The sequence below is a fragment of the Botrytis porri genome (assembly GCF_014898465.1).
Source record: "Botrytis porri strain MUCL 3234 chromosome Unknown BPOR_013, whole genome shotgun sequence".
NCBI classification, from domain to species: Eukaryota; Fungi; Ascomycota; class Leotiomycetes; order Helotiales; family Sclerotiniaceae; genus Botrytis; species Botrytis porri.
Window position 1 is genome coordinate 747,381 of NW_024066087.1, and position 11,412 is coordinate 758,792.

Sequence of the window (11,412 nt, forward strand, 5' to 3'; positions counted from 1 at the left end):
ACAGGGAAATCGACAGGCAGAGACTGCAAAGGTTAATGGCAGAGTAAATACAAGTCTCTTACGAGTGGTATGAGTTAGCAAGTAAGAGAGTTGTGATGGAACGCGGCCTCACATCTGCTTCGGCTTTCATAGTTTACGTCGTAGATCAGAAATGAAGGCGGATTTGTTGATACTGAAATTTTGAGTACGTTGACAACGTGCCATGCAAGTAATAGTGGTCATGCAACGGGGAAGAAGGACATGAGTTGAGGTCGATTAGTGATTACTAATGAAGTCTGGTGATAGACAATCTGCTGAATAGTAGGGCAGGTACTTGCAGCTGTCTTGGCCCCGGACTACAGGGGCTGTAGTTATCCCAGTCGAACATTGACAGTACGTGATTAATCACCTTGATACCAGCAGGATAAATACAGTCAGCGACTCCCATTTATACTCTCTGTTGTCAGCCAGAAGAGCTCCTTCCACAAAAGATATAATAAGCCATCGTTTGCCCAATGAAGACAACTGTAACCAGATATCTTACCATCCATCACACTTCCGTATATCCAAAGACTGAATCAAAGATGGCAAGAAGCAAAGCTCCACGACTGACGGCCCCTACATCATGGATCGTGATTCATATTCCTGTTGATAAAACTATCTCAGATAAGAAATCGGAGGAAGGAAAGAAGTGGCTTGAGATTATCAAACCGCTTACGAAGGAATCACAGCCAGGTTTCGAACATGGAGTATGGGGCCGATTGATTGAGCGACCTAAAGAAGTTTGGCTCATTACTGGCTGGGAGGCTTTTAAAGCAATACAACAATTCGAGGAATCAGTTGCATACGAAGGACAATTGAAAATAATGAGAGAGCTTTCGGAGGGCCACTTCAAAATGCATCAAAATCGAGCTTTTTTTAATATTTATATTTTGATAACTAAGTATTATTTTTAAGATAAAAAGTCATAAAAAATCATAATAAAAATGAAAGATTTATAATATTTAGGTGTGCTTTTTTAATTGATTTATTTTAATCCGAAATTATTACATTTTGTCACGGGGACACAGTTATGAAGCCGGGGGGAAGCCCGGGCCAATGGAGGTAACTAGTTATGATGTCTGCTTGTTCCTTGACTCAATATAACTAGTCACTTGAGGTGTGTTCCACATTGAGTTGTGAATCCCATCAGCTGAGAATTCCAGCGTTATCTTGATATCCTCCAATTTCCGCAGTCTTTGAGCAAAACCAACATGCCTTGCCCCCAATATTGAATACGTGGGAATGTGATTCGATGACATGGCACTTATAAGCACCTGCTTTGCGCAATGTTTTGCAAACAGTCGCTGGGAGAGACATCCCAACTTTATGGAGAGCTCTAACATGAGCCCTATCATTGAATCCTGATTTAGAGTCTGGTGCCGAGACAATCATGAAAGGACTTCTTCCACTACCATCTTGTATACCAAAATTAAGACCATGGAGCCTGTTTAAGGGCTGATTGTCCTCGCTAACTATGATGATATCCGTTGACTTTAAGGTGTTCTCGATACAGCTAAGATAGGCTATCCCATCATTCAGTGAAATCATTTGACTCATCATGAGCCTCATAAAGTCACCCCATATTATTCTTTGATAATCTGTCAACCTGCGAAGAACCATCTCGTGTAATATTTTGGAGCGAATGGCCTTTTTAGCACGATGGTAGTTTGCTTGCGGAACCTGTGCGATGGCTAAGCGTTGCTTCCAGGAATACCTACCCCCACTGAATGCTGCAACAAGCCGTAAAGCTAGTTTCCAACGACCATTGGCGAAAAGTATCATTGTTACATCTCGGCGGAGACCTCCATTGGAATCTCGATAGACTTTACCCAAGCGCCTTATTATGCGACAGGAACCAGCCCAGCGACCATGCATGTTTACGCTTCCATCGGAAATGCTCACTTCACCATCTTTGACATGTACTGTATCGAGTCCGGAATACTGTGAGGATATGTGACGCGTCTTAAACGGTGGCATGATGCAGTTTTTACTGGTAAACTTAGATATGACAGGAGGAAGAAACACCCAACGATGATGCCCTTGACGTATTGCTTCCTCCCACCAAAGGGCCCAAACATTGTCCTGTCCAGTTACGACTCCTGGTGGTATAACTACCCCCGAAGCTGCCATTGCACCATAGATCTCATCATCTGGAAAAGAAGCTGAGCGATTTCCTAGGAGCTCCATGACACGAGTCTGATCAATTTTCCCAGCTCCAGCATTCACCATGCCGGTATAAAAGTCATATACTTTAGCATATTTCCCACCTATTGCTTCCCCGATATTGAAGACATCACATAAGTCAGGCAGTGCACTGAACATCGCATCGTCTATCTGAAGACACACGTTTTCTTTACCAACCCAAACAACTTGTCGAGCAAGAATATACTCCTGCAATGTCCAGATTCGATCAGCCCATCGTGTTCTGGTAAACAGTTCAAGGCAATTCATCCCCTCGATGATTTTTTTTCGTCCATCTCCATGCGCCCAGTACTCCGACATGAAATCTGTATATTCCTCTTCCCTGGAAATTGCGATGGCTTCATCCAGGTCCCTAGCGAGTTGATCCAAATAATTCTGCGTTACCCAACGCGGGAAATCACAAGTTGTGACAATCACTACCACTTGCGCATTTCCGTATATGTCACCCATCAGAGGTATTTGAAGTTTCTTGTCTTCTTCGTCATTTTGATCGATGCATATTGTATCGATCCAGCAATATTTTATATTAGGAAAGAGTGTACGGACGGAAGTCTCGATCATGGTTCCACCAAGTGTGTTCTTGTATTCAGTATGTATTGCAAACATGTTATCAGACCATGCATGAGAAGTTGCAAGATATGATGGCATAGCATTATGGCGTAAGGTTCTAGTGCTCCGGAATCCATATTGATTAACTTAGTTCGCGTCATGTTTGTACTTTACCGTTGTTTTTCGGCGCGTCGTACCTGATACGTCTCTGGGTGGAAGCTGGTACCGCCGATAAGCTGCTTAATCAGACTCCCAGTCTATTACATTCGAGATCAAAGCTGGACAGCGAATGTTAAGACAGCAGAGATCGAAGGACTCACACTATCCTGTCGGGGCATATACAGTGGTGATCAAGGAGCATCGTACGTCGAGAGCTAAAAAGCGTCGTTTTGCTCGAGATATCCGCAACATAAGCTTATCATATTATAGAATGATAGAGTGTTAATTGCTGTTTGTGAAAGGAAACAGTCTGAGGCTCAATCATTGCTACAACTGGAAGTCCTAGACGTCAGCATTGATTCTCACTTCGACGATGTTTGTTCGACTGAATTGGTGGTGATCAATGGTCCGTGCACGACATTGATTGTCACTCAGTGCCTTGGCCAACATAGGAAAAAGGCATTTATCAATCTTCATGATTCGATGGGAGGCATTGATCAGTTGATTCCTTATGGCAAATGAACCTGATGAGTTGGTTTTGACCCTTTATTTCGTCCACACTGAGTGCACTTTGTGCGACGCCATTTGCCTCGACAACAAAGCATAAACTTCGACACACTCATCAAGCTGAACTTGTATTATCACAACAGAGTAGCTTTCATTGGAGCTTGGGATATCTCAAGATATCGCGAGCTACTGGGTAGAAGCTATTGTGTTGAACGCCTGCTGAACGATCAGATGACCTGGGCTGTTGCTTAGTTTATTCGGGCATCGTGCTGGAACATCGTGGGTCCTTTTTGACAAGCATGCTCGTACCATCAGCCCTGGGTCCTAAACTTGCCACTTGAATACTTGTGTTCGGTTTTGTCACACATAATGGTACGGAAAGCATTTCACAGCGTCTAATTTTCCTACTACCTACTAGCGCTTACATGCTGAAAGATAGTCCACCATTAGCACTTATCAAACTTCCCGTCATCCACGATGAATCTGGATCGCAAATCATGGCAATAATGCCTGCAATCTCATGATCATAAGCCGCTCTTCCACCCAATCGATTGCCTAATTCTCTGACTTCGGCACTGTCGGTTTCTCTGACTGGGGCCAATGGCGTCAATGGATTCCACAAAGCCAGACCCTGTTTAACCTCTTCAGATGCAGACAAATACATGTCAGTCATAACAGGCCCAGGATTGATAGCATTAACTGTTGCTCTTTCCGCCAATTCTCTAGCCCACACACGAGTCATTGCCTCCATCGCCGCTTTCGTACCTGAGTACAATGTTGTGTGCGGCGTCCCAATTTTGGGGCTGATACTAGACATCATCACAATGCGGCCAGAACGATCGGTGGGTAGGAAGGGCTTGCAAGCTGCTGTCAATAGCGTAGGACCCAACACATTGACAGCGTAGATGTGGTGAAATTCTTCTTCGATAACACTCTCAAGGGGACCGATATATAAAACTGCAGCATTATGCACCAGTATATCGATCTGCAGAGCACCAGTATTGGAGTTCTTAAAACTCTCTTTCGCAGCAGCGATAATTTGGTCGCAGCCAGCAGATGTACTAATATCTGCACGCACGGTTATCGCTTTTATAGAATGCTTCGACTCGAGCTCTGCTTTGAGAGTAGCTGCGGCATCATCAGAGCCTGTAGTGGCATAGTTGATTACAATATTGCATCCTTTGCTTGCCAGCTTTCTAACCGTTCCAGCCCCAATACCTAAGCTTTGATGAGCATCACGAGTATGTAATTGTTAGGGATTTGAGAAAGAGCTTACTTCTGACTGACCCAGTCACAATAGCCAATTTACCTTCATGGCTCCGAAGTTCTGCAGCCTGTTGTTTCTCTGACATGTTTTTCTTGGCTGAGCTGATGTGATGAGACCTCGAGTTATAGCTGGAATTATCGATGACTTCTATTGAATATTGGTTATCGGTCGATTACATATTAACCAAACTTGTGATGACAGATCTAACCTTCCCAACCTCTCACTACCCCTGAAACGAGATTCAGCTTTTTCTCCACCATGGTATGCTATAAACGCATTGTACATGGGAACATCTTTCCATGGAACTGGGAGACTGGCAATCAAACATAAATCATGCAGATCTCTCTAACTTAGACCTCACAGCCGGCAGAAATTACATGTTTTGGAAACCAGTATGCATTAGATTGCAGATTCAGGTGATGATTGGCCTAATTCCAGTCGTCAAAACGCTTTCCTTCAAATACCCCGTTTATTCAAAGCTCCATCTCATCTCATGAGCCAAAGCATATTTGGTGAACGAGTGCAATTGTTACTTACTTCGTGGGTTCAAAGTGGGTACAGGAATTGATTCCGGATTTCCCAAATAGCGGAGCAAGTGTTTCTTCCTGAAGTTAGCCGTTCCCTGTACCGGGCAAGGGTATACGGGTCCCCCCATCTATATCTTGCGGCAAGTTTCAATGTATATTTTTGTGGACTAGGTTTAGTACCTTCTCTAGTCATTGAGCCTCGCAACCACTGCACCTATCGCACGTGGTTCTGAGTATCGATTTACTCTTGCTAGTTCGTAATTCAGCTATTTTCCCATTCTAGACAGCGATCGAACCTCAAAGGACTGACTCAAGACTACCGCAGGAATCTTCACACAAGGATTCACACTAAGCTTATTTCAGTACTTGAATTTTCCCGGGCTGAAGGAAAAGTGGATAAAACAAGCATTTGCATGAGAATAAAATCAAATTCTTCATCCTGGGAATAGGAAATGAGAATATTCCTCCATGAAATGGAGCCTCATTGGTGCAAGATTAACTCTTTACGTGTGATCTTAGACGGCACTGGGTGTTTTATGTAACGTTGTGGGTAACATAATCAAGGTGAAAAGGCTGCCAAGAAATTGATATTGACCCTGCCAAAAGCTTTCTCAGGAGTAAGCCTCAACATTTGATGGAGACATCCAATTATCATTAGCAAAAATAAACCACGCTAAGGAGTTTTGAACGCGGAATTGATGGCTACATCCATTGCTCAAGATTAGAATTGGACTTTTCTTGCCGACATAGGAGTTATCGGAGCAACCATCACCGACTCGTTATTTTACATCGCTTACCGCGTTTTGAACAAGATGGATGGTCGTTGCTCCGAGACAAAGGTTTCTCAAAGCATACAGAGTGGTCTGATAGTTACATGGGCTGACGCTGTTGAAGAGGCGAGTCTAGTCTCTTGCTCCAAGACTCAATTAGCATCTTATGTAGGGACGAACTCGATACTAATGTACCCCAGCTTTGTTTCTTTTCCTTGAGTTCTGGCAGGTGGATCTATGTGCTCAGCTTTATAGCCACGTGAATATTAATCATTAAGTTAAGATTTTTCTCAGTTATCATACAGAATGCTAACACAAAACGTGGCAAGATGTCAGGTGACGATGAGATGGACAATTGACAGTCAGTCGCAAACCAATCAAGGTTAACGAGGCCGAAACAAGGTACTGAGCGACGTCACTATCGAGAGAATGTGAGTAGCTTTGAGAGGCGACTATGCCTTTATGATCATTTTCTATTCTTTCAGTCAATACAAACGACCAATATTCTAGGTCACTTCGCCAAATATCCTCCATCCACGGGTAAACAAACACCAGTGACATATGAGGAGTTATCTGATGAGAGCCACAACGAGGCTTGTGCAACTTCATGAGCCATTCCGAAACGATGCAAGTTGCTGACCGTTGGGGCGAACTCTTCCATAGTAGTTCCCATAATGTCCAATGCCGCGGCTGACATATCACTCTGCTTTACGTTAGTTTCATTAAAATGCTATATTGTTACAACATAGTCGTAAACTCACAAAGATGGCACCCGGTGCAACGGCATTCACTCGGATCCCCTTTGGCCCTCCCTCTACAGAGGCATGTTTAGTTAAACCAATGATAGCATGCTTGGTTGCTGTATAAGCGGGCATGTTTGGTTGTGGCCTAAAAGCGTTGATAGATGCAATATTGACAATAGAACCTTTAGTGCCCTGTTTTGCCATCTGTTGCATTTCATACTTGCAACATAATGCTGTTCCAGTAAGGTTGATTCCCACGAGAGTATTCCAGTAGTCTTCATCAAAATCGATAAGCTGTGTCTTGTCCGGCGTGAGAGCAGCGTTGTTAACAGCTACATCGAGCTTGCCGAATTTCTCGACTGTTACCGCGATGAGATTATGAACGTCCGCTGACTTGGAGATGTCGCATCGCACAAACAAGATTTCTCCAAACTGCGACAACTCTTTTTCAGTTGCTTGGCCCTCGACTTCTTTCACATCGGCAATGACCACTTGAGCACCAGCTCGTAGGAAGACTGACGATGTGGCCTTTCCCATGCCTTGTGAACCGCCGGTTACGATCGCAACCTTGCCTTTTAGGACAGGGTAGACGACAGCCTCTGGAACTTCCATTCTGTGGATGATGTGAATTGAAAGGTATAAAGTGCGGTGACTGACTCAAGCTGGAGTGAAAGTGTATGTTTCTTTAAAGCAAATTTAGCCAGAGCAACAGTAGTATGATATAGGAGAGATCACTGCTGCACCTTGATGGCCAACCAACTGAATTGAATTGACTTCATAAATCACGTAGGAACTGCAAGTGAGACAATATAACACATCAAGCGAGCTATGAAGCCTTCGAACGTGTGGAGAGTTGAATGATTGGTGGTGGGGCTGGCTGCTGAAGCTCTGACATCTTTATCCACTGCGGATACTATTTTAGTAATGTAAGAGTTATCGAACTTACTTATCGCACTCTATAAATTTTGTAACAAAATCCCTATAAAAATCATATAGTCTTTCTATACAAATTAAAAAAGTTGATAACTTTTTCGATTTAAGAAATTTTATTTTTCAAACTTCAAAGTGAATAATTAATATTATTCTTTATTGAAAAAATAATATATTTTATTTTTATTTATTTTTATTTATAAATTATACAGATCTGAAATTAAAAAAAATTGAAATCTTTTAATTTGTCATACTTTCAAAGTACACTATATAAAATAATCGATTTTTTTTTAGAAAATTTATGGTTTTTATTTTCAATAATATCTAATTTTATAAATAAAATTATTTAAAAATAAACTAGGTGTTGTTTTTTATATAATTAAATTAATTTTAAATCAATTTTAAATTCTTTTCGTTATTTTATATAAAGTCTTAATAAAGAAATAGGGGTCCTAAAAGCTAAAAAAATTAATGGTTTTAGTAGGGAAATCGAAATTTATGCGGTGAGGAGGTTCTAGATCTCTTACATTCGATTGGTCATAATCCCCACCTTGTCATTCTCGATTATATATGCCGGCAAACCTGTGGCATATTAGGACCAAGCTTCACTTTCACGCGAAATAAAAGCTACAGTCGTAGAAGCTTTAGTCATCCCTTGTCACCTCCTATCCACACGTTCGCCAAGTAAATTTGACGGCGGGGCAAGGAATGGAACTAATTCTGCAGGTTCTGGGGTAGGCCGAGCGTCTAGATTTTCAATGCTAAGCTGGTGGCATGTCAGGACGATCTTTGAAAATGACGGGACACTTTGATGTGGCAACTTCATAGTTCCAATAACCGCAATTTAATAGCTCTGCTAAGCTGTAGCTGAATGGCGCTTGATGAAGTTCGTCAGAAGTTAGTCTATGGAAAAGTTTTCCGACGCCTATGCAGTATGTCTAACACCAGGTTGAAGATTGATAAGATTGGCCTAGCAAATTTCTATCGATAGAAACTCATGACCCTTGCAACATGTTGGGTAATTGGTTCAACCTAGCCTCAAGTTTACCTTGCGAAGACTATTGCAGTACTACCGCAAACGCCTAGTCAAAATTCGGAGAGATAAACTTTGGAAGTCAGCAAAGATTCGCAAGTAGCGTCGGCGAGTGCTGTATTTGGTATCTATCGAGTGGATAATCCCAGATACCACGAGGTATATTAGCTATGATTTTATCCAGTCATCTGGAATATAAATGATTTATTATACGCTCGCTCGCACCTGGCTTGAGTCTTGTTGTTATACCAGACGAGACTTTGATCGGACTTACAATCTGCCATTTCTCTTCTTGATTTTCGTCTCAAGCAATTTATCATACGACTTTCAATATGGCAGAAGTAGAGGTCAAGGCACCTTTGCCACAGACTGAAGAGAAGCTATCTTCGGAGAGGGGTAACTTCAGCCAGGGAGATGAAGTTGATATCCCGAGACATACAAGTTTTGTCAACGTTATGGTTTGGAACAATGTTTCTTCTAGAAAGTGACAATTACTGATGATCTCTAGGTCTTGGTGACGGCTTGTCTTGGTGGCTTCCTTTATGGTTTTGCTGCCAATGCAATCTCTGGCACAGTTGCTCAGCCGACGTTCATCGCCAAATTTTTGACCAATTCGCAGGCTCTACAGCTCATAGATGCAATGCTTGGAGGGTAAGTAAAACAACTGCTTTGTCTTGTATTCCGCTAATCAACCCCAAATAGATTCCTAGGTGGCGCTATGGTTGGCTCTGTCCTACAAGCCCCAATATCCAACAATTTCGGACGACGTATTGCCAATGCAGTGGCCGCTGGTATTGTGATTTTCGCTGCTGCTATCTCAGCTGGAGCGGTCAACGTTGCTATGTTTATTGCAGGCCGTGTCCTTACCGGTGTCGGTGCAGGCATGGTTCTCGCCAACTCTCCAGTTTATATGAGTGAAGTTGCCCCTCCTCACAACCGCGGCATGCTTGTTGGACTCCAAGGTGTTGGTATCGTCACCGCGTATATCCTGGCTGCAGTTTGTGCCTTTGGATTCAATTTTGTTGAAGCCGAATATCAATGGAGACTGGTCTTCATTGTACTCTGTGGAATTGCTTGTCTTCTCCTCGTATCTCTCTGGTATCTGCCCGAATCCCCAAGATGGTTGATGGAGAAAGGAAGAGACGCAGAGGCCAAGCAAGTTTTGGAATACTTGCACAAGACCAAAGCAGACCCTTATAATACTCTCGCCCGTGCTGAAGCAGTTCAAATTAGGGCTCAAGTCGACACCGAGAGATCTCTACCAAAAGGCTTCATCTACATCTTCTGTACCCCGCATCTCAGAAAACGCGCCTTCATTTCGATTATTCTCTGGACTATGGGTCAAGGTACTGGTATCACTGCAATCGCAAATCTCATCCCCACATTCATGGCAGGTCTCGGTTTTGGTACTGTTGTTCAATTAGGACTTGGTATTGTCTGGTCTGTTTGCGCTGTCATTGGATGCGGTATCAATGTTGTTCTTTTGGACCGTATTGGAAGGCGAAAGCTTTTGAGTGAGTTAGCACAAACTTTTCAGGGGATCCTGCTAACCTTAATTAGTCATTGGTGGTTTCGGAATGGCTGCTATTCTTAGTACAATGGCCGCATTGGTCAAGTACTATCTCGGTACACCTGCAGGCCCTGGTGTTAGAGCGCTTGTTGCTCTCTATTTCATCATGGGTGCCTTTTTTACTTCGACGATCGAATGCACTTCCTACGTTTACGGCTCTGAAATTTGGCCAACCCATCTCCGTAGTGAAGGATCCACCATAACATATTTGAGTTTCTTCGGAAATGCGATCGCGTATAGTGCTCCCGTCTCCGTTGGCTTGAAGAACATCGGATGGAAGTTCTATATGATTCTTATTTGCGTGACTGTTGTCACTACCATTATGATTGTCATCTGGTTCCCAGAGGTAATGATCCCATCGATTAATTTACATGTTTCCTTTACTAATGACTTTACAGACGATGGGTTTGACATTGGAGGAGATCAACGTTACATTTGGTGAAGAGGTCGAGTTGGAGCTCAAGGACGCTTTGTACAACGAGACTGAACCGACAATATCAGATCCTTCCAAGCAAGAATCTGCTGCATAAAGTTCCGGTAAGCCTCACAATATTCGAGGAATACTATTGATGCAGACTTGGCCAACTTCAACGCCTAGTGCATGACTTTTTGTATGAAAACAAGAATAATGAAAGCAATTTTAATGACTTAGTAGCAATTATGTAAATATCTATAACTCGCGTTCCTCTTGCAGTTTTGTCTTGTTCTTTGATGTGACTTATGAAGATTTGTGAAACTATTTTGCAGGCAGTGCTGGCATGATTTCCTCTTCTCAAAAGCTTCTTCGAATAACCGAAGCTTCAGAAATATGGATATCCAAACTCAATGTTATCATTTTCCAAGAATAGGCGAGCTGAAGACTGTTTTGATTTTCAACATACCTCTGATCGTCCTTCCCTAGGTAGCCATCTATTAACATGTTAGAGGAGAGATATGGTTATCAAATGGTTCTGGCCTCGTGGGTCAACTATATGCAAATCCGGGGCCGCTAGGAAACTACTGGGATGCAGGATGAAAATGTCTGTCAATGTCGAATCATAATTCTAGTGTCCGCTGCCAAGTTATTGCATTTTATCCACCAGTATCCACATATTTTTTGGTACTACCGACAGGGAGGCGGGCACATGGGGCCGA

At 42.7% G+C, this 11,412-nt stretch overlaps 4 protein-coding genes across 4 annotated transcripts; 1 reads left to right on the forward strand and 3 right to left on the reverse strand.

Moving 5' to 3' along the window:
* Positions 1–1,167: 1,167 nt before the first annotated feature.
* On the reverse strand, positions 1,168–2,871 carry EAF01_009141 (uncharacterized protein; the record flags this gene model as incomplete). Its single annotated transcript, XM_038917397.1, has 1 exon — positions 1,168–2,871. One exon carries the CDS (start codon positions 2,869–2,871, stop codon positions 1,168–1,170), a length of 1,704 nt encoding a protein of 567 aa, XP_038767002.1.
* Positions 2,872–3,859: 988 nt separating this feature from the next.
* On the reverse strand, positions 3,860–4,790 carry EAF01_009142 (uncharacterized protein; the record flags this gene model as incomplete). Its single annotated transcript, XM_038917398.1, has 2 exons — positions 3,860–4,656; positions 4,715–4,790. 2 exons carry the CDS (start codon positions 4,788–4,790, stop codon positions 3,860–3,862), a joined length of 873 nt encoding a protein of 290 aa, XP_038767003.1.
* Positions 4,791–6,200: 1,410 nt separating this feature from the next.
* Positions 6,201–7,573, reverse strand: EAF01_009143 (uncharacterized protein). Its single transcript, XM_038917399.1, has 2 exons — positions 6,764–7,573; positions 6,201–6,705 (listed from the first exon to the last, which is right to left on the reverse strand). The coding sequence occupies exons 1-2, from the start codon at positions 7,355–7,357 to the stop codon at positions 6,514–6,516; spliced, it is 786 nt and encodes a 261-aa protein (XP_038767004.1). The 5' UTR covers positions 7,358–7,573; the 3' UTR covers positions 6,201–6,513.
* A 1,467-nt stretch (positions 7,574–9,040) lies between these two features.
* EAF01_009144 (uncharacterized protein) lies at positions 9,041–10,808 on the forward strand (the record flags this gene model as incomplete). Its single annotated transcript, XM_038917400.1, has 5 exons — positions 9,041–9,166; positions 9,217–9,359; positions 9,411–10,222; positions 10,269–10,624; positions 10,677–10,808. 5 exons carry the CDS (start codon positions 9,041–9,043, stop codon positions 10,806–10,808), a joined length of 1,569 nt encoding a protein of 522 aa, XP_038767005.1.
* Positions 10,809–11,412: the final 604 nt, after the last annotated feature.